This window comes from Ornithodoros turicata, chromosome 9, assembly GCF_037126465.1.
Source record: "Ornithodoros turicata isolate Travis chromosome 9, ASM3712646v1, whole genome shotgun sequence".
NCBI lineage: Eukaryota > Metazoa > Arthropoda > Arachnida > Ixodida > Argasidae > Ornithodoros > Ornithodoros turicata.
The window spans coordinates 12,602,293-12,625,395 of NC_088209.1; the positions used below are offsets into that span (position 1 = coordinate 12,602,293).

Sequence of the window (23,103 nt, forward strand, 5' to 3'; positions counted from 1 at the left end):
GAGAGGAATGTATCTCAATCTGCGATCCCATCAACAAAGTCCTAATAAATAATCAGCACATCAAGAGAGTTGGAAAAAGTAACTCCGTTCATGCATTTATATATACAAATTACAAGCATCTCACAAGTGAGATAGATGCATGCTAGTGAATCACAGTCCACAAAATATGATTTACTGTACAGAGTGACATAAACTGAACATGAGTGCAAATGCAAATTAATTACTGTGATTTTAAGTGAGGTCGTGCTTGCATGCAATCAGACTGTCTTGAAGACAGAGAAAAGTCCATGTGGTGCTCAGTGTATGGCAACAGACCGAGCAAATAAACTGCGAAAATGCCAGCTGTCGCGCGGTGTGAGCTCTTGAATTACTTACACGAACACTCTCATTCGGCTGCAATCAATTTGCTCTTGACAGCTATTAGAAAACCATATGAACAACACTTGCACTGCATTCCTGCAGCCTCACTCAGATCGGAAGTGACGGTCTGAGCTCTGGAACACAGGAAGATTGGCAACATGCAAAGTTGCTTCCCGTGGTGACTTTCGGCAAGCCTCTCTGAAGCTGCTCGGGGTTGCAGAGCCGTGTTGCCATTGGACGATCTTCATTCTGGCAATGCGGTGAGGGATGTCCATCCGTAGGGCATGCCCAGCAAGCCCGATATCATCCCTTGAGCCGAGGACACATGGACAGCTCGACAGCACGTTCTATTGATATGTTGCGTCTAGACAGCAGTGCTGGCAGGTAATACCTGTACAGGTAAGCTGCACCCTCTGAAATAAAATGAGCATTGCTGTATCAATTTTCGTATTCGATATAGTAAAAGGCTTATGATTGCTCCAAGGTGCACTTTCCGTGCACTCTGCCTGTCGTCGTGGCTTCTGTATCTAGGGTTGCCACCGGGCCGGTATTATACCGGCACGGCCGGTTATTTGGGTGCGCTGCCGGTTGCCGGTAAACAGGTGATACCGGCAGCCTTTTGCCGGTATTTGTGGCTCAGGGCCTTTCACAAGGGCTTTTATGGGATTTTCCCTTCAACATTCCGCTACAGCTTGAATAAATCTGGAGCAGTCTTGGGTAAGTTACTTCTAGAAAGTAACTGAGTTGCAGTTATAGTTACTTTCTTGGCTAAGTAACTAAGTTACAGTTGTAGTTACTTTCTTGGTCAAGTAACTAGTTAGAGTTACAGTGACTGTGAGAAAGTAACTTAGTTACATCACAGTTACTTTTTATAAAAATGACCATGAGAGGGTGATAGTACAATCGTTAAAACATACATTTGTTTACATTTACTTAAGTGCGATAAAAGTATTATTGCACTGAACCAGAAGCTGTATAAGTCAATATGTGGCTCTCCCACAGGGCAAAATACGTACGTAAAAAAAGATAAAACATTTATACGAGTAACTAGTTACATTTTGCAGTTACATTCACAGAAATAGTAACTAGTTACAGTTAAAAGCTACTTTTCTGGAAATGTAAGCAGTTACTGTAACTAGTTAACCCCAAAAGCAACTAGTTACAGTTACAAGTTAAAAGCAACTTAGTTACTACCCAAGACTGAATCTGGAGCACAGACCCAGCTCCGCGGTCACCAGTCGTTTTCTTAGTTATTAATTCTTCTTCTTATTATTCATTGTTATTTCTAGCATCAATGAAACAGCCACACGCGGGAACATATGTTTCCTCGTAATATCTTGAGCGAGTACGCGCTCTCTCTCTCTCTCTCGTCCACCCATCACCCCATTTCCACAAGCCTTTCCCCCTTTCCCTCTATTCCACCTCCTCTCCCTCGGCCGGTATTTTTCACTACGAAAGGTGGCAACCCTATCCGTATCTCATATACTGCTGCGCAGATACACGATGCGGAAGCTGTCAACCTTGGCTGTAGAGCTTGACCATACAGACAAGCAGAGCGTCGAACCGAAACGCTTTTTCGGTACGTTTCGGGTTCGGACTTGGCCATAAAGCTTTGGTTCCGGTTCAGGGGCTGTAAAGCGGTTTGGAACCGGTTCGAGGCTCTCATATGCTACAAAGTTATAGGTAGCCACCAGAAATTATACAAGAGCTCTTAGTTACATTTTTATGTATATGTTTCTGTTTTTCGAGCAACAGGGTCCCCTTCCATCCCGTTCCCGAGCAACGTGCCGGCAATCTAGGCAGGCAGGCCGCTCGAATCCCCACGTCACCCCCCCTACCACACACCAACCCGTACCGAGCCGGTACGCGAAGCTATTAGATCGGTGCGGTTCCGGTTCAGCTCCAAGATGGCGCTAGTAATTACGGTTCAGTTCCAATTCAGGTTCAGCTAAAAATAACGGTTAATCCTGATTTTTGGTTACGGTTCAACGCTCTGCAGACAACAATCTATATAAGTTGAATCAGTTGGAGTTTTCAGTACTTGTTACCCTAATACAGTGAACCCTCGTTATTATGACCATGGTCCCTGCCGAAAATTTTGGTCATAACGAGGAATTGTCATATTAACGGGGGGGGGGGGGGGGGGGGTTGCAGAGGTTTCACTGCATTGTTCCCCAAGAGTATGGTCGTAAAGGGCGTATGTCAGATTATCGGGGGTCATATTAACGAGGGTTCACTGTATACAACATCACCATGACTTTCAATTTCAGAAGTGGGAAGGACCAGCGTGTCATGCAGCAGACAAGACCCTAGACTTGGCAACGCGATTCCAGTGTCTTCCGGGTCCATTCTTTATGTTTCCCACATTTTTGACATCATCCTCTCAGTTAACTTCATGTCCCCCCCCCCCCGAACTCTCTCTCCGGCATAACATCATGGGAGAGCACGCATACAATGAGAAAAGTTAACTTGTATATGCCTAACTAACTAAATTTAAGTGACAAATTACAATTACAAAAATAAAATGCACAATTAAAGTCCACCAAATACAAGGCACGTCGAGTTTTCCGTATAGATGACGGTTCCTGTTTTTATACCTCCCCTGTTTTCGGTAAAGACGTCAAGTCTACACGGGAAAGCTGTGTGCCCGAATCTTGAACTCATCGTTATCATTATTTTCGAAGTTGGCGCTCATAAAACATAGTGCCAAAGCACATGAAGGTCGTTTTGGTAGGCTGCAATTTGAAATAAATGCTGCTATTGGTCTTTGCACGGGAGCTTCTGGAGAATCACGGGCCAAACGATGCATTAATGCGTGTTACGGGACAAGTTAAAGACCTAGGCCTCTGTCTAAAAACAAACCGAAGTGGTGAGAAATCTTGCCTTTCATGCTCATCTTCTTGGAATTTGGAACTTTAGTGCTGATGAGCCTCTTCCACCTGTCGCACAGGGTGGTAGCCTTCTTCGCACTGAATTCAAGAAAGACATGCACATATTGTGATGCTGCTCCGCACTACCGCCATACAGAAGGGTGAGAGAGACTTACGCAGGAAAACGCCGATTAATCAGTTTCCAGTCGTAGTCGTTGCATGGCATATTTTCTATGTGGTACATTCTGAAAAGCAGTTTGGAAAGATTCAGCTGATGGTATTTTTGACAGTACGAAGCTTTCACTGTTAGAGCCCGAAGTTTTGGGGAAGTATTTTTTGTTTTTCTTCTAATTCTCTTCTTTTTTTTTTCTTCTTCTATTTTCTTGTTTTTCTTCGCGGAATTAAAGATGTCATTACCACAACTTACACACACAAAAAAAGAACAGAATTAATCCGCTGCATCATCATGAGCAAAAAAGGAACTGCAATGCACGTTTTGCCTCTCCTTTTTTCAAGAAGCCTGACAGTGCGAAAGGGCCTCGGAGTGACCTCCTCAAACGATCCCCGGCGACGGTTGGACAAATTGTTTGCAGAGAGCCGGAGCCCTATGAGAGTGAAGTCTGCCAAAGACATACTATCCCCCTCCACACCTGCAGGCAGGCAGACAGACAGACAGACCACTCAGCAATAGAGGAGCAGGAATGCACTCACAGAAACAACAACGCTACGAGAGTGTGCTCAGCATTGCCAGCCTTCTTGAGAAGAAAGAAAGCGTACATTGCGGTTTCTTTTCCTCACAAATCACAAATGACACTTTCACTTTATTTCAAGTATTCATGGAATTACAGAGAGTGGTCCCAACAGTTAGAGGCATTTCCTGGACCTTGCGTTATGTTCAGTGCAAAAGCAACTCTCGGAAAAGAAAGATAGTAGTCATATCAATCGTACCGCCGAGAGACGCACTAGTAACACAATACGTTGAGGTTACAGTTCAGTGAAGACGAATCGCCAGAAAGCATTTCTGAATGAATGAAAAGTATCCTTCTCTATGATTTTCGAAAGAAACCTCATAATGTCGTAATGGGCATATAGCTGCTTGGAGACTGCAAGCCATCATTTTTTAAACAGAGTTATTATTATTTACGTTATCAGAGCATCCAGGAAATCCCCTGGAGCGAAAGCTGCATTAAATATACGACAAATTTAGGCGATATGATGTGTATGATTTTCTTTAACAGTTAAACAGGTACTCCATCTTGGCCTGTGGATTTTGTACTCTTTAAAGGGGCACTAAAGTGCAAAAGGAATTTGCTCTCAAATGAAAGTTCATGTTTCAATTAGTATATAATACGAGCAAAATTAGTTCACGCAACGCTACCGTTTAGAAGAAAAACGCCATGGAAACAGAGCCGCCTTCGGCGGCAGCGAATGGGATCCCCAGGAGGCAAAAATTGGCGGCATCCAATGAGACAGCAGGAGAAGCGCGAGCACACATATCATGGACGTGCGGATTTGGAATGTGTCCGATCGTAGTGTTCCGTATATGCGCGGCATGATGCACACTGCTCCATTTTTCAATGCCGACTCAATGAATTGTAGCCCACAACAGTTCACTCAAATGTTCCACTGACAACATTTATTTTCAAGTCCTTCGGACAGCTACGCCTGTTTGCCTTTTTTTTCTTGCCTCAATATTTTAGTTGGTTGATTTCTTTTGACACGAATTTCGGATGATACAATATTTTCCGTCACCCCGAGAGAGAAATTCGCTGGTTTCGGGCAAACGGAGTCCGAAATATCGAGCGACGGGGCTGCACGGCGTCCAAAAATTTTGGACTTTCTTCTACATCAACTCAATGGGACGCGCTGTGGTTCCGCGAACGAGTCCAAATAATCGAGCGTGTCCGGAAAAATCGGGGTTCGAAAATTTGGTCAGCGACTGTAGTTGGTATAGGTTCGTGATGACAAATAGGAGCACGAAGCTGGTTTTTTGCAACTTCCCCGCGGCGGACTTTTCCAGCCGAGTCAAAACTCCCTGACAATACGTGGGTTTCCAAACAGGTGGACACCCTGGGACACCACATTCACACAGATAGGTAATACAGAAAAGAAGAAGAAGGAGGAAAGAAAATATTTTTACATACTCATTTATGAGATGCATGGTGTCATATATGTTCCAGAGTTTGATATGTCCTTTAGTTCTCTCTGTACGGCGGAAGGCATATACCCTGAGGAAAGTAGAACTGTCACTCAACAACAATTTTTCAAAATGCCAACGGGTTTCTGAAGTCACCTATGGCACCTGGATGACCTTATCAGCCGATCGGCTTGTTTTATGCTTATTTGCAGAACTTATCGACATATACTATCGATGTTTCTGAGAAATATGACAATACTTTGATGACATACATGGATTAATATACATTTTTAGGACATCGCTAAAGCAACTGCAAAAACGGCGATATAATCTTATCACTAGCAGACAGTCAACCAGCATGAAACAAAACCAACATGGACCAAACGTGCTCAAACTAAGGTCTGGCAAGTCTTGCGCGAGACAGGATTAAGTAAGAAACACAAGTTTGACTAATAATGGTGACGTAAAAAGAGAAACGTGCCGCACTCTTGGGGGGGGACCCCCGTGTTCGTGTCCACATACGTATATACATGCATACCCACCAACGCTTATAGCACTGTATCGGCCCTCGTGTTCCAACTTCCTTGGCGATTTTTTCCCAGGTGACGCCACTGGGCAGACGGCCATTGTGCTCAGTGTGGCCGAACTTCCGCATCGCTTTCTGCAGACGTATTTCTTCTTCAATTTCCCATCGTCCTTTCTCTACATCTGCGGGAGGTACAAGCGTCACTACGCAAAGTGTGCTATACCATGACATACAGTCGACGTGCGTCAATATGACACGCGTTAATATGACATGCGTTAATATGACACCTGTTAATATGACATCCTCACTTTTCCCAGGTACCGTTTCTTCCCAAAATGGGGGTCACGCATGAGGGCCCCTCGTTATTATGACAACCCCGTAGGCCCAACCGTGACCAAGGTGTCGGGGGGAAGAACACGCGTATTTTCCCCGTTATCACCACTGTCCACCACAGACTGAGTCATCCTCCCGACCAAAAATCCAGTGGCCCCTGGGAAAAACAGCGACTGCCGGAGCTGTGACCCCCGCTTCTGTCAGGTCATCCTCCTCGCCCACAAGTCCAGCGGCCTAGGGATGAAGTACTACTCGCAGCATGTGTTCGCCATCGCCCATGCAGTTGAGTCAGCTGCGTTGTGATGTTGTGACCAAATCTACGTTGTGACAGATTCTCTAAGGAGACACTTTTAACGGATTTCTTTTGTCAATAAATTGTAAATATATTGTAAAGTTGTAAATAATAAATTGAGCATAATCTCATGTACACTCGCACGTCTCGCATGGCCTGGTCAAGTGTTGGGAGGGCCGGGCGGACACGGCGCTACAATCAAACTCAAACTCAATAAATTGTATCGGTAAGATGAAATAAATTGAATTGGTAAACTGTGCCTGAAATATCCGTGTCTTCAATAAATTAGACAGGGCCTGACAGACCTCTTTTATGAAGGGTTTTCCTGGAGCATCATCCATGTTGTTCGTTATTACGACAATTTGCTCTATGGCCGAAATCCCGGGGCCCTGGTCATATTAATGAAGTTATTACTGCACATTCCATGTCATCCATACAGCTATTCAGCTGTTTTCGAGTATGAAAAATGTGGTTCAGGAAGATAGTTTTGTTTGAAATAGTGGACATTTTGAGTTGCACAAGCTTGACTTCAGCAGATGTTATTGACAAGGGGTAACGTGAAATGTGCATGGAGCATCCGAGCTGCTTGTGGTATGCACGAATTTATACCAAGCCGTTTTCAACCTTAAAGTTTACTGTATGTCTTTTTTCCGAGTGCAGATTAGTGCCTTTCGTCATACCATATTTCTTTTCCTCGAGCTGAAGGAAGTGTACACGGATGGAGTCTGCCGGCTTCTCCATCACCTTCTCGATTTCGTGCCACTTAGGCCCTAGTCGCGCGTACAGTGCCATCACTTGGTCAGATTCTTCCTTGTTGAAACTGGAAAGAGGAACGGCGGATGAGTTCCTTCCTTCGAAGCACTAGGACACAGCACACTTTAAAGGAGCACAGAGGGCCATCCAAAAAAATTTCAGATTAAGACATCTGATGAAAGTGTGTGTGTCATTATACCGGATAGCGCGAAAGGTTTTGATGTGTGCAATTTGTTTCCCAGAAAAAAACTCACATAAACATAGCTCCGCGCGTTCACCCTTAACTCGCCACTCCAGCTATAACGAGGATGAGGAGGTATGATGGCACGTCACCGATGACGGTATAAGGAGACTCGTTCTGGTTCGCCGGTCAGTGGGGGTCAGCGCCTTATTCCTTTGCCGCCGTAAACCTGTTTTGCCAGTTTTCCCGGAGAATTGGGGATAGAAGGAGCGGCCGAAGCATTACCGAGGCGAGGAAAAAGGCTTTATCAGAACCCCGAACAGCCGAATAGCAGACGACAGCGGAGTAGCAGACAACACTTCTCCAGGCCAATCAGCGAGCGTTCTCCTTATAGCGTCAGCGCGAGGTACCAGGCAGATCACAGGCTGGTACTGCTCTTCACCACCGTTGCGCACGGTCGCTTTTTGCGGCGTATTTTAAATTCAATTTCTGCGATAATTATGACTCTGTGATGTAAATTACTTCGCATGGTGCATCTTACTGGCCTACTTAACAGTTTTATAGGAAGAAAACTGGGTGTTAAAAATGACTTCTGTGCTTCTTTAAAAGTATCAGGGGCTCCTGAAGGTAAAAGGTCAATGTGCGAGGCCTCGAAAAAATAGAGTAATAAAAAGAACCAAAGAACTTACAAAAAAAAGAAAAAGAAAAAAGACTTGTTTTCCCCAGAGTCTTGTTTCACCTTGTTTCTTCTGTCTCAAAAATTACCAAAATTTTACATCCCCCCCCCAAAAAAAAGTGAAAACAGATTTTGGCAAAATTATACGACATAATTGCCATGCTGACACACCTTTTGCTGCATCACGAATGACTTCTGCACCTCTCTTTCAGTTACTTTGCCTGAGCGTAATCTTATCAGAGTTCCCTCTGACCCTGCACTGCAAGGGGAACTCAGACAGGATTATGCTCAGGAAAAAGAATTGGAATAAGTGTAGGAGTCACCCCTGATTCAGCAAAAGGAAAGCTGGGTGTCAGCATGGCATTCCCAGGCCTGAGTGACTAAAATATTTTGTTCCTATCTGTATAAAAACTGGCAGTCGTTTGTCAGTAAGCTATTGTTGAAGTACACTTGTCAGTCACGCTTCTCTAAGAACGGATCTGTACCAACATGCCCAATGTACAGTGTTAACACTGTTGTTAATGTTGCACTAATGGTTACAGGGACGTAAACGTGCCATATTTCGTTTCTGTGTGCTAGGCAAATAAAATCTACGTTTATAAATTATATTACGCAATGATTTGTTCTGTAATGCTTACTGTGAAATCTATGTCATACAAGGGAGAAGATTTTAGTGTTCAAAATTTTTGGACAAAAAGGAGAAAACATGAGAATGAAAAGTTTTTTTTCTTAGCAGTTCAAAACTGTGGGCAGTTTTGCAGCTCTAGTACTCATCAAGCTCTGAGAAAAGGCAACAACACTAATCAAAATTCACGCTATTAAGGTGTGGCAAGGTGTGACCGAACATGAAAATAGGACATACATGACATACAACATACTATGAACATAAACTGCGCAAACATAAATGGACTACATAAATGATATCCTACGTTATACGTGTGTCCATCCTCAGCGGGTGAAACAGAGCTCTCGCACGTCTGTATATCATCCGCAGGGAACGTCGTGGCAGGTCCTTTCCTGCAGAAGCAGTGCATGAGTGGCCTCCCTTCCTTGTACCCCAGCAGCACAATACATTGGCCAACGTTAAGTGGATATTGGGGAACACCGGTCTAGTATTGGTCGAGCATTGCACCAGTGCTGCCGACATCCAGCCAATATCGGGTGAAGAGATTGTGCTGCTCGAGATATTATATCTTTCAGTCATCATAACCACACGTTGTTTTGCCTGCCTCTGTCTGATATAATTTATTCCATTATGTGGATTGAAGCAAAAAAGCAATGCTAGAGTATTCTGTGATGGTCTCCCCAAAAATGCATCTGCTGTACGAAAATTGGTGGTTCATAAAATTAGACGGAGCACAAGAGAGGTGTTTTTTTTTTCCCATGAGATGCTGTTCGCTTGATGAGGATTGACCGTAATAGCCTTACCTAGAAGTTGTAGAACCTTTTGCTGCTGTGCAAATTTCTTTGCGTTCTGTGCTTCTGTAGAGCTCTGGGACCCTCTATGACCCAAGATGAGATGTGGATGTTGAAGGTTGAAGAACTGCAAATCAGAAAGAATATGTAAACGATGGTAGCACTACATCATTTTTTTCCCCTTATATATATTGTGTACAAGTCACTACACCACTGAGGGATACACAGAACTGGAAACATAAACACACACAGAGTTTTCAGCAACAGAGCAAGAAAGTAAGATGCAAATGAGGTGGTGCAATGATCTCATGGGAACATGCCTACCAATAAGGCCTAATGTTGTAAAATTCCACCCAATGAGCATCGCTGCCACTTCGGGAAAAAGCCAGAGGAAAAACCAGAGAATCAAAATCAAACATTTCAAAGCACAACAAGAGAAAAACACATACTTTGCCTCTCAACAACTCATTGTGTTCTGCACATTTTTGTTTTTCTTTTCAACAACAACAACAACAAAAAACAGCTCTTTCACACAATAATGTCAGACTTTACTCTGTTCAGAGTTTACTTTTTACTACCCAACTGAAAAAAGTAAGGCTGCATTCCAGAACTCACCCGGGTCGACCCGAGAGTAGGGAGTAGCTACTCTCCGTGTTCCAAAACCTACTCGATGACGTCGCGACCCCCGTTCCGAAAGCGGGTTGCCTACTCGAGAGTAGCTACCCGAGACCTACCCGAGAGTAGCTACCCTATCAGACGGGAGTAGGTAAAGGTAGTGACGTCAGAGCTGTCGTCTGCATTCAAATCTACAGTCGTCTGCTTTTGCTGCTGCTCGTCTGGGCAGCATCATAAAGGATGCAGGAAAGTTCCAGTGCCGATTTTGTGACCTGATGTTTTCTTCAGTGCAACATGCACGGAACCATACATACAACACATATCAGATCGTTGCATGTGAGGGTCGAAACCTGTTTCTATGCGTTTTAGAGCTAGCTGGGGACGAGAACAGCGCTACCCTTTCTCGGAACGTGCGGTAAATACCCCTGTTTCGTGGCTTGAATGCTTTACGAACCCACGCAGGTGTCCCCATACCAAAGTCGACAGCGTCACACTAAAGCGAAGCAGCGGTTCTTATGTCGCGTGGCCCAAATGTCAATGTCGTCTACTGTCGCCTAACATAAACAGGCTACAGTGTTTTTTTTCAGGTTTGTTTCTTTTTTCTTTAAACTGGTTGACAAAAATCAGATTTTACCTCAGAAGCTGAAAAACAGCATAATATTGGGTAATATCAGGTGAAAAAAAGAAAGAAAAGAAGAAGGGCACTTATAGTGGTTGTTTCGCTATAAAAGAGTGACTTATACCGGACTTACCTGACTTACACATATACTGGAAATGTCATTTATGTACTGTGCCCGCCTGTCTGGGGTATTAAACAAATTTCCTCGCTAGTTTGACGGATTTTCTGCCTTTCTACGTGTGCGGTTACATTTTGATTACCCAAAAAAGTGCGCTTTACAAAGGGCACCCTTACGCGATAAATCTATCAAACAAAATGAACACACACTTTGATAGAACAACATTTGTTCAACCCACCTTGGCGAGGTTCTTGAAATTTCTTTTAAGGATCGCATCCTCCTCTGCAGAGAAATGGTGCTTCCTCAGGGTCATCCCTGCGAATAACAAAGCACAACGTGGATGCATTCACCCGGATTTAAAAGAGCAGCAGTTTGCTTCTACGCTTTGGTTTGACAAAGGAACAGCGTGGTATACTACACCTGTCTGTTCCTCATATGCCTCAATTGTGGCAGGTGCAGGTTCCACGGAGGACTTATGGATTTCCGGAAATTCACCACGCACTGCATACTCCTGCCAGGACCAGACAAACGTTACGCATTGTCCTGCACAATGTATAGCTCTCTTCTGTTTAAGGCACATGTCGTAAGTTCCAGAGTACACATTGCAAAGCATTGAGAACCAAAGAAAGACAGGATGGGGGCACTGAATCCATGAAGGTTGGTGGCCGGGGGCGAGGGGTGATAGTTTGATAGGTGGTTGAATTGAAAACACAATGAAATTTCTTCGTAGCACATTCCCCCCCCAACTATGATGCAGTCAAACAGTTTGCATAATAATATGTCTGGATAGGACACTAACTATTATTCTATGTTGGCTTCCCTGTAAGTACTGCTCTCAGCTTATGTCCTCCTGTTCATAATTATGCTTATTCATGTAATCTATCTGCAATACTTCCCTCTTCAATTGCCTCTCCTTTCTGTTCCCTTCTATTCTTTTGCCTTTGAACGTGCAGTGCAACAACAACAACAACAACAAAAAATGCTGTCAAACAACCAGCCTGCATCTCAAAAAGCTACAAAGGTAATGCCGTTGAGTGGAGTCTGCACGGAATTCAATCTACCAAAATCAGCAATAATTATCTTTTGCACCGTGCCCGGATCGACGGTTGCATACCTAGCCCAGACCTGGCCCAAAGCCTGAAAGATTCTAAGTTTCTCGGCCAAACCCCAGCCCGAGCAACTATCTTCCCGGCTTGGGCATGGCTTCCCTGCATGGCCCAGTGCATCAGACTGGAAAGTTTGACCGTGCCTAATAAACAGAGGGGTAATACAGGTACAGGCTCGACTCCAACATAGGCCAGACAAAGTATGGGCACTGGCCAGGCCGGGGCCCATAATGGTGAACCCCAAGCCCATCCCAGGCCCGCAAAAAGAAGGCTTTAGCCGACCTGGGGGAGGGGGCTCGGGTTTTTTGGGTAACCCCGTGCCCATGCAGTGCTCTAATAACTAGTCTACAACATACAATGCAAGAAGCTTCACTCATCGTGATAAAGCAGCACAAAGACGCGGACAAAGAAGGAAGACAGGACGACTGCTAACTCTCAACTGGCAGTTTTTACTAAACAAAGCATGTTTATATACACAAAAGAAAGGTTGGTGCCTGCTCCTAGTCACATGACACCATCGGGTTACACTGCAACGTGTTCCCGAGATAACTTATCTCCGCGGGGGAGAGGCTCAGTGACGGAGCGCTTACGCATTCATCATCGTCGTGTTTCGTAATAAAAAATGCCTCTACTATTTCCCTTGTTAGCTGCTCATTGTGTACTGATAGTACATCTGTTCGCGCGAGGTCTGGTTTGCACCCACAGTCACGACAGTGCAAAGCGAGGATGCAAACGACGATGATGAATGCGTAAGCGCTCCGTCACTGAGCCTCTCCCCCGCGGAGATAAGTTATCTCGGGAACACGTTGCAGTGTAACCCGATGGTGCCATGTGACTAGGAGCAGGCACCAACCTTTCTTTTGTGTATATAAACATGCTTTGTTTAGTAAAAACTGCCAGTTGAGAGTTAGCAGTCGCCCTGTCTTCCTTCTTTGTCCGCGTCTTTGTGCTGCTTTATCACGATGAATGTACACCAACTACCCCGCCTTCACACACTCCTTAAGCTTCACTCACCATAAAACTGTGGTCCACAGGGGATCCTGGTCGCTCATCGTGGACATGCGACAGGTCAGCATCATGGCTGCTGCTATCTTTGAGTGAACCTACGCACACAAGGAAGCCATTAGGGGAAGGCAAGCATGCGTTCCGCGGCACAATCGCATTCGTGAAGCGCGAATTCATCTTTGCCCCCATCAGAAAATATACACACGTATACACGGTCTTGCAAACTTTGAAGTAGCACGTACACAGGTAAGATGGATCTATTGCAAGAAACGGAAACAAGCAACCAAGCCGCAATGAAGCACACGCTTGTGTGTATTTCAGGAACCTTGTAATTTGTGACAGAGTCCCGGTCATCCTCACTTTAATGCGGGTGACGGCCCCCGACTTATTGAGCTGGTAGCGGGTTGCGCTCGGGTAAGAAGTTTTCCACAACCAGTAATGGAAGATATTTTGTTGTGTACTCATAAAGAAGTCACACGAGCGACATTCACCGCAGAAGCGGAAGACGCGAAAAACGTCGCAACTTTCTCGGCGAGAGTGCTCAACGTTAAGTGTTCGTATACACTACTAACCGCGGGGAATATTCTACAACACAGCCACAGGATATTCCGCAGCAGACGACAGGAAAGATGCTGACGGTGTCGTCTGCTAAGAGTGCAGTACCCCACTCCCGATATTCAGCACCGTGTGAATGTTCGCATAACATGGGACGGAACTTCGTCTCTGTGTGCAGTGTTTTCGCTTTTTCTTCCACTGGAATATTCCGAAAGGATGTCACTCCTGTGAATACACTGGTAGGGAGTACTGTAATTTCACGCGTATAAGCCGCACCGCAGATAAGCCGCAGGACGCGTTTTTTTGGGACGTTTTGAAAATTTTCTGGCAGATAAGCCGCGGGCAATACGAGACGACTGATTTGTGCGACAAAGGAGACCATAGAGAAGGCCATAAAGCCTGTGGTCCATACTCCGGGATCGGCACAGTGTACAACAGAGGAGGTCAGTGCTGGAGTTCTACCAAGATCAGATTGTGCCTTTGTCGGTGTTTTTCGTGGACTGATAGGTCAGTGATCTTCCAGAAGACGCGAATCACTGTCACCACTTTCCTTAAAGCTGCTTGGGGGAATGCACCAGGAAGATCAATCTACTCGAATGTGGACCCGTCCCTGTTACGCACTGTTCGTGCATCGGCAGGGCAGTGCTCTTCCAGAGATACTGTCGGCCATTTCGTTAAAATCGGCGTATGGGGAAAATACCAGGAAAAAATAGTCATCAGATAAGCCGCACCGGTGGATAAGCCACAGGGCGCCCGTGAGAAAAAAAAATCGCACATAAGCCGCGGCTAATACGCGTGAAAATACGGTACTCACTGTTCACGCCTGCATTCCTCCTTCTCCTTGCAGGTTGGGTGTGAATGAGACTTTGAAAGATTATTAAAAAAAAGTGTGCAGGCTGCAGGTGGATGCCAATCCCATTTTGTAACGGAATGCGTGTCAAACACTGTACTATATTTAAATTGTCCTGAAGCTGAACAGGTAAGCCCGGAAACACCACAAGAGGTCGTACACAGTCAAGAGAATGCTGCCTCAAAGATCTATATATGCATACACCACATACGTATGCCGCATATCAATGCGTATGCCACTTATCTATGACGTAGTTACGTGAGTATTCTCTACGGTTTTAAAATTATTCACATAGCACCAGTGATGGCCAGTAGTTAACTACATGTAGTTAAACTACTAGTTAACCTACCTGATTGTAGTTAAAAAGTAGTTATTAACTACTTGCAGAAATGTAGTGGCAACTACTAGTTAAACTACTATTTTAAGTAGTTAACTACAGTAGTTAGGTTACTGAAGGTGCCAACTACTTCTGATTTTGCCGCAAGCTTTACGGCACGATTGTGCTTTCGACTTTTACCTTGAGCTACTTGTTTGATAAGAACGGAGGTGCAGAGCAATTGTGTCGTGCATGTGTACTAAATCTTTACTTTTAATGCTTGTCTAGTGAAGCCTCATTTGCTGTGAAATAATTCTGCAACTTCGTTTATCGCGTAGGCACAGAAAGAATCCTGCCGCAAGCTTTGTATTTGACGCTCGTAGCAATGGCTTGAGCCAAAGTTTATTATTGCTTGTGATTCATACTTAGGTGTCCAAGAACACTACAAGGGATTGGTGTTATTGGACAACGTTAAGTAGTTATAGATGTAGTTAAACTACATTGCAGTAGTTAAAAAAGTAGTTTTAACTACTCCCCTGAAAAGTAGTTGAACTACTAGTTAAACTACTCAATCACAAATTAGTTAGTAGTTATAGTTAAACTACTGTAGAAGTAGTTAGTGGCCATCACTGCATAGCACTAGCAGTCTAGAGGTATGCAATTACCCCAGAAATAGACCTTCGGGAGAGGGTGCTAGGCTTTCAAGAGGGCGTATATGTTTACGAGTACAATGTATTGGTAGCTGAGCTGTATTGGGCAATCTCACAAATTTTGGGGAGAGGTGCAAAAACGAAAGAAAGAAAAAAAGAAAAACAGTGATGATGCAGAGGTATCCCTGCTAGAGGTGATATACTGCACCGCTGAAATGGAAATACACGAACCTTCCTCTGAGTTGAGCAATGCCCAAGATATCTCTCCCTCTGAACCGTCATCCTCCGAAAAGGGTGCTGCATCATAGTCATTCGTCAAGAGCTCTGAGCGGTCTGGAGCTCGCGCCGAATGTTCAATTGGCAGCGCCTCGCTTTGTTTGTGGGTGGGATTTGGAACACGGCCGTCACCATTGTCATCCGTGGATAATTCGGAATGTAATGCATATTGTACTAAATGGTCAGCAGGCAACAGGTTACACTTCTCCCTTCTGTTTTCTTGGTGATGACTGCCAGGAGGCCTTTCTTTCCTTTTCTTGCGACGCTGACTGATTTTACCGTTGTCGCTATCAGCAACGGTAGATTGGTGTTGCGTTGAACGCTGCTCAGCGAGCAATTTTTCGCCCACAGAATTTTTAGGATGCTTCTTTCGCGACTTTTTCTTGCGCTCCTCAGCACATTCACTCGAAGCATTGTTGTTATCCAAACTTTCACCAAAGTACCGACGCAATACCTGCATGATCAGTTCCAGGTCTTGAGCACAACTCTCCTTGATCCCTGAATGCCTTCTCATGTCAAAGCATACGCCACGTGCTTTTCGGGTTTCCCGCAGACGACACAATCGACCAACCGGACCGAACGAGAGCCTAGAGCGCCCAATCCTGCTGCAGCCAAGCCAAGTCCGCAGCCAACACTAGCGTGCTTATCGTCAAAATGACGCACCAACTTAGAGTCAGCCAATCACGATCGTGTTTTCGACGGCAGTAGCCAATAGCCAATCATGAACCTGCTCAGCAGTGGAGACGAACCACAACCACCGCGTCAGCGAACAGTGATTGAACGTACCCGCGTAGTCAAGTAAAAACTTAAAACTTAAAATAAGGCGCAAGACGGTCCAATTCCTTTGTCAAGACTCTTGTTCTGGAAAGCATGTTGCACTTTTTGTCTACAGATTCAGGTCTAAAGGTTCCAAGTGTGCTGCAATCATTTGCGAGTTCCTGAACGGTGAACCGCAGTAGCAGACGAATTCTCACTTTATATGCCCACGTCGCGAAGGAGGGAAAGGAGGAAATAAGCAGGCCTTCTGTATCTAGGTGGCATTGAGCACAGCCTGATGGAACACAAAAGAACAACTGCTTTTTCCAGTAAAGAAGAGAAAATAACGGATAAAATAGAACAATACTGAACGCAAAATGTTGTATGAAACGTTTAAAAATGGAGTATTTTAGCTGGTTTCTCCAAGATAGTCTGCCATGTCCCTGGACGGTACACTTACGCCAGCCAGCACCACCTAGCGCATGCCGGTGGGTAAGGGAGGGGGCTTTCGTTTTGCAACTTTGAAACCCGCCGTATCACGGTGGCGTCAGCCAACCTGACCTCTTCCGACAACACTTCCAACAGCTCTGCACAACAAGGACCCCAGCAACACCTTGCAACTAGCTGCTCACAGCCTCCGATCAGTTCCTATTTCAGTTTGTATCTAGACTTTGTCTAGATTTTGCCTGTAGTGTTCTTACGATACCTGCCCTGGACCAAAAGGGGCAGGGTGAACCTGAACCTGATAGTCTGGTGCTGGCACCACATAGCCTTATTTTTATTTATTATTTATTTATTCATACTACTGGCTTACAAGTAAGCCAGTAGTATGTAGTAAGCCTTGGGACAACACCACCTAGATACCGAAAGCCTCCTTACTCGTCGCCATGACGTAACAACTAAGAGTCAGCCAATGAGGATCGTGTTTTCAAATTGCTGTGCCCTTTGTGCCATTAAACGCATAATCTCTCTCTCTCTCAAACTGCCGTAGCCAATCGCGAACGTGCTTTCAGCGGTCATAGCCATGGAGACGAGCCACCATCAGCCGCATGGGCAGCCACTGTCGTCTGCGAGTATTGAACACCTCCGCATACTAAATGGGAAACAAAATAAAGCGCAAAACGGTCTCAGATGTTTTCTCAAGACTGCTTTCCTGGAAAGCATGCTTCACTTTTAGTCTAGAGGTACACCTTTGAGAAGTTAGCTGTGATTATTCGCGAGTTCTCGAATTCGCAGAACAGTGAATCGTTGTAGCAGACGACTTCTGACTATATATGTGTCCACGTAGCGAAGGAGGGAGAAGAGGCATTAAGCAGGCCTTCTGTATCCAGGTGGCGCTGCTTGGGACAGGCGGCACGAACATGGACTAATCTCTCTCCAGCAGGACACTTTCTCGTGCCTCCAGCACTCGGTCAGTTTTGTGTGCCATCTGGCAACAATGACAACATAGTAGCAACACTGGCGTCACTAGGGATGTGGCCTCCAGCGGGTGACGAGCCTCTCCAGTGTCGTCGCTCCCTGTCTTGCTTAGCAGGACGATGGTGCCACAACAACATGAAGAGCCCTCTTTTTTGGGGCGGGGCAAAGAGCTTTTGCACCGGGTGTCTCATACCCTAGTGACGCCACCTTGAACCATGTTTAGAGACTATGTATATAACTACGTGTACGCTTTGTTTTCAAGATCACTATTCACACAGCCTTGACAGAGATCTAGTGAAACCTGCGACCTGGACATTACCCCACAAGACCTATAGGTAACGCTCGAGTTTTGAGCTGATATCCATGAACACTAGTGAAAAGCAAGGTACATGGTTCCCACTGAATTCTGGAACAAAAATTTGAGGGTCATTTAAGGACATTTTAAGGCTCAGCCGTCGTTTTGCCTGGTACGTAAAACACAGTTTGCACAAAAATATCTGTTAGCTACAGGTATCACACGAGAGAATGCATGGAGACTGCAAAATAGTGATCCGTTCACGAATGTGACTGACGACTTTCCTGAACGATAAAGACCGTAGGAAGGAAGGTGGATGAGTACAACGCAGGGCGACGTTCTTTTCACGCGCTTCTGGTTTCCGCGGCCGATTCCTATTGCGGCGAGTGCCGACACCGGTCGTTTTGCAACTGTCGCTCCAGAAAAACAGATTTTGTAGTAGCAGCTCCACAAGAATAAGAAAAAGATGCATAATCAAGGATTTGGAAGGACTGTGGGAAAACTCCAGGGTTTTCCAGACCTTGAAAATGGCATTGTCAAATTCCAGGGTATTTAAGGGTTTCAAGGGCCAGTGGGAACCACGATTAGATAATTTGATGCATCGCTAAAGAGGAGATAGAACCAACCTTTCTCTGAGTTGAGCAACGGCCAAGATACTTCTTCCTTCGAACTGTCATCCTCAGAAAAGAGCGCTGCATCGGAATCATTCATCAAGAGCTCTGCAGCTTGTGCTGAACGTTCAGTCGGCAGCGCCGTCTTTCTACTGGCAGCTTGGTGGGGTTCCGCAGAGTTTTTCGGGCTTTGCGCCTGACAGGGACTCGGAGCACTGCTGTCATGAGTCGACAAGTCGGAACACAACGCATTTTGTGCTGTATGGTCGGCAGACAACTTCTCCCCTCTATCGTCCTTCTGGTGACTTCCGAGAGGCTTTTCTTGGCTTTTCTTGCGACGCTGACTAGAGACTGTGCCGTTGTCGCTCTTGGCAATGGTGCGTTGCTGGCTCTGGGGTTGCAGTGGGGGCTGCAGAGTGGGTGTTTTATTCCTCGCGGAGTCTTTACGGTGCTTCTTTTGTGACTTCCTTTTATGTTCCTTGGGACATTCATTTGGAACATCGCTACCGTCCAAATTTTTGCCAAAGTACTGAGACAGTACCTGCATGACCAGTTCTGGGTCTTGGACGCTATCTTCGTGAATCCCCGAGTGTGCTTCTGCGTCAAGACCTCCTTCATTTTCCTCTGCATATGAGCAATCTTCTTGTTTATCCTCTTGTACTATAGGGCTTCCCTCGGTAAAGCTAGACTGCTTTTTGTGCTTTTTACTTTTTTTCTTAGGATGTTGATGAATTGAAGAATCCTTTAGCAGGCTAAACTCAATTGTTGGCTGGTTGCCATCACACTTTTCTGCGTCAAGACCTCCTTCGTTGTCTCCTGCATATGAACATTGTTTTCCGTTTTCCTCTTGTAAAACAGAATGTTCCGTGTTCAAGGTAGACCGTTTTTTGTGCTTTTTACTTTTTTTCTTGAAATGCTGAGGAGTCAAGGAATCCTTTTGCAGAATAAACTCAACTGTGGGCAAGTTACCATAATGCTTTTCTGTGTCAAGACCTCCTTTATTTTGCTCTGCATATGAACCTTGTTTTCCTTTATCCTCTTGTAGAATAGAACATTCCTTATTCATGCTAGACTGTTTTTTGTGCTTCTTGCTTTTTTTCTTGGGATGCTGACGAGCCAAGGAATCTTTCTGGAGGCTAAACTCAGTCGTGGGCAAGTTGCCATCACACTTTTCTGCATCACGACCTCTTTCGTTGACCTCTGCATACGAACATTGCTTTTCTTTATCCTCTTGTAAAACAGGACATTCCTCATTAAAGCTAGACTTCTTTTTGTGCTTTTTACTTTTCTTCTTGGGACGCTGATGAGTCAAGGAATGTTTTTGCGAGCTAAACTCAATTGTGGGCCAGTCGCCATCACACTTTTCTGTCTCAAGACCTCCTTTGTTGTCCTCTGAATAAGAACATTGTTTTCCTTTATCTTCTTGTAAAATAGGGCATTTCTCATTCAAGCTAGACTGTTTTTTGTGCTTTTTACTTTTCTTCTTGGGTCGCTGACGAGTCAAGGAATCTTTTTGCAGGCTAAACTCAGCTGTGGGCCAGTTGCCGTCACACTTTTCTGTCTCAAGACCTCCTTGGTTGTCCTCAGCATACAAACATTGTTCTCCTTTATCCTCTTGTAAAATAGGATATTCCTCGTTAGAGCTAGTCCGTTTTTTGTGCTTTTTCCTTTTTTTCTTTGGACACTGATGAGTCAAGGGGTCTTTTTGTAGGCTAAACTCAATCGTGGGCCAGCTGCCATCACACTTTTCTGCCTCAAGACCTCCATCGTTGTCCTCAGCATGCAAACATCGTTCTCCTTTATCCTCTTGTAAGATAGGACATTCTTTGTCCAAGCTCAACCGTTTTTTGTGCTTTTTACTTTTCTTCTTGGGATGATGACGAGTCAAGGGATCTTTTTGCAGGCTAAACTCAGCTGTGGGCCAGTTGCCATCACACTTCTCTGCCTCAAGACCTCCTTCGTTGTCCTCAGCATACAAACATTGTTCTCCTTTATCCTCTTGTAAGATAGGACATTCCTCGTTCAAGCTCGACCGTTTTTTGTGCTTTTTACTTTTCTTCTTGGGACGACGACGAGTCAAGGAATCTTTTTGCAGGCTAAACTCAGTCGTGGGCCAGTTGCCATCCCGCTTTTCTGCGTCAAGATCTCCTTCATTGTCCTCTGCATATGAACATTGCTTCCCAGCCAAACCATCTTCGTGTGGGTTAAGCTCTACTGCAGGCCCAACGCCATCACACACTCTGTACTTCTTTTTCTTTGGCTTACGAGGAGAAAGAATTGGCGGTGACAAAATATCTGCAAACAAGTCGACGTCCTCTGATTCGCCCGAACGTGTGCCTTGGATTGAGGGACTCCGATAGCCGAGCGGCACCTTTCCGGGTTCCTTTTCCTCTCTTTGCTGTTCCCCGACACATTCCGCTGCGCCAGAAGGTTCTCGCGGGTACGCAGCTACGCTACTTTGTTTGCTGGTAACGTCAAACTTTTCACTCAAATCCAGGCTTAGCGAATTGTCTCTGCGAGCGCACGTTTTTCCGCCGACGTGTCTACTCCAACCGGACGAAGGCGAGGAATGTTCCGACGAAAACGTCCCGACAGAAACTTCCTTGCAGGACAAATCGAGATGCTGCAGCTTGTTATGGGTGCGCAATATCACCTCTCCTGGCTTAAGATCGTCCGGGTGCTTAAAAGGCGATACATCCACATCGAAGCCCCCAGAAGACACGATAAAACCCTGCGATGAACCGTAAACCGCATTATTTCCACTGACGCTAATACTGCTGTCGTTTTGTTCTGTCTCGTATGTACAGCCTCGGAAGGAAAGAACGTCTTCTAAATCTGCAGAACCACCGTCGAATGTCTCGCCACGTCCGCGCCTCTTCCTTTTATGCTTGGTTCCGTGGATGACAGACGCGTCACTTTTTTCACTGCCAGAAGCATGGCTACAACTGGAATGTAACTGTGACATGCTTCGGTCACCAAGAATGCTTTCTAGCTTTTCGCTGCTACGATGGTAAAGCGTAGATTCCGATGTGGATGCGCCCTCTTGTACCGGACTTGGCGTTGGCATGCTTTCAAAATTTATTTGCAGTGGTTCGTTTCGCAGCCCGATTGCACTGCATTCGTGGCTCGAAGAAACCTCGACATCGTCGGGGATATTTGGGACGGAGAAGCCCAGCGTGCTTTCAGGGACACAAGTATCGTTCCCGATTTTCGCCTCGGAAGCCTCATCTTCCAAAGCAAAGGGGGAGATTTGCTGCACGTCACCCTTTTCACTGTGACAGTGCTTTTTCTTCTTCCTGTGCTTCGGCATTAAAAGCGACTCGGAATGCTGTGTCCCTTCTCTAGAAAAAAGAAATGCGATATCGTCTTGCGAGCACGGTGCACTTTCCAGACGTTCACACACAGACGGTTCATTCACACTGTTTACGTCATGCTTCTTTCTCTTATGAGGCTTAGAATGTTCGGCCTGACATGCTTCGTGTTCGAGCACTGGTGTGTGAATGTTCCCTTCGGAACTTTTAAACTTATCTGTCGCTTCTTTGGGGTGCTCCACGCTGGCTTCTTGCTCCCCCAATACAGGGGTACCTGTGTAATCTTTCTTCTGGCCTTTTTTCTTCTTCCCAGAGATCTCTGTTTCTGAGACGTTTTCATCGTCTTGTGCTTCGTGGTATTCTTTGGGGTTCTTTCTTTTCGAATATTCTACGCCGATGTCACCTTGAGTCCCTGGGTGTTGTTTCTTGTGCTTTGTACCCTTTTTTGCTGGGCGCTCAGCGTCACCACAGTTCCGTGCTCTGTGGTTCTCTTTTTCACGCTTTTTCAATCTGGGTTTAAATAGGTTGAATGTCTGAAAATACGCTCCGTCGAATTCGGTGAAGTTGTGCTCTACATCTGATGGTACTTCCATGGCATATTCGAGACGTTCCAAGCACTTCTTTCGTGCTTTTTGAAGATCCGTGTCCCTCTGGTCTTCGGTTGCTTATTGCTGGAGGTATTCAACGGACAGAGTCTTGTAAAGGAAACACAAAATCACTCACGATAACGTTTGATGCTGTGTGACAGGCTACAGCGTAGCTACACGAAGGCATATACACAATGCGACCGCACATTTTGCGGTGTCGCAAACTGCATTTCACCATTCCACATGGGATCGCTCGGTCCTTCCGGTGATAGGTTTTAAAACACAACACACGCCATGCAGAGCACGTGCGTGAAAACGTTGGATCATTTGGGAAGACAACTCCAAAGGGCTATCGACTCTGCTATAGGCTATAGTAGGTAGACTCGCCAAAATCCAAGCCATGCCAAGCCAAGTGAAACTAAGTTTTATTTTTGATTTTTGGCGATGCTGCCACATCTCTTAAGCTTTCA

At 45.3% G+C, this 23,103-nt stretch overlaps 1 protein-coding gene across 1 annotated transcript; it reads right to left on the reverse strand.

The window, feature by feature from the left end:
* Positions 1 to 83: 83 nt before the first annotated feature.
* Positions 84 to 22,967, reverse strand: LOC135368121 (uncharacterized). Its single transcript, XM_064601210.1, has 12 exons — positions 18,751 to 22,967; positions 13,017 to 13,105; positions 11,317 to 11,407; positions 11,135 to 11,211; positions 9,557 to 9,671; positions 9,058 to 9,145; positions 7,199 to 7,338; positions 5,910 to 6,075; positions 5,375 to 5,458; positions 3,407 to 3,475; positions 3,244 to 3,329; positions 84 to 773 (listed from the first exon to the last, which is right to left on the reverse strand). The coding sequence occupies exons 1-12, from the start codon at positions 22,637 to 22,639 to the stop codon at positions 664 to 666; spliced, it is 5,004 nt and encodes a 1,667-aa protein (XP_064457280.1). The 5' UTR covers positions 22,640 to 22,967; the 3' UTR covers positions 84 to 663.
* Positions 22,968 to 23,103: the final 136 nt, after the last annotated feature.

Coding starts and splice junctions, on each gene's coding strand:
- LOC135368121 (XM_064601210.1), bottom strand. CDS start 22,639: ATGGAAGTACCATCAGATGTAGAGCACAACTTCACCGAATTCGACGGA. Junction 9,146..9,556: donor AAAGGTTCTACAACTTCTAG/GTAAGGCTATTA, acceptor CTGCTTCTGCAG/GAAAGGACCTGCCACGACGT. Junction 6,076..7,198: donor GCTCGAGGAAAAGAAATATG/GTATGACGAAAG, acceptor TACCTCCCGCAG/ATGTAGAGAAAGGACGATGG.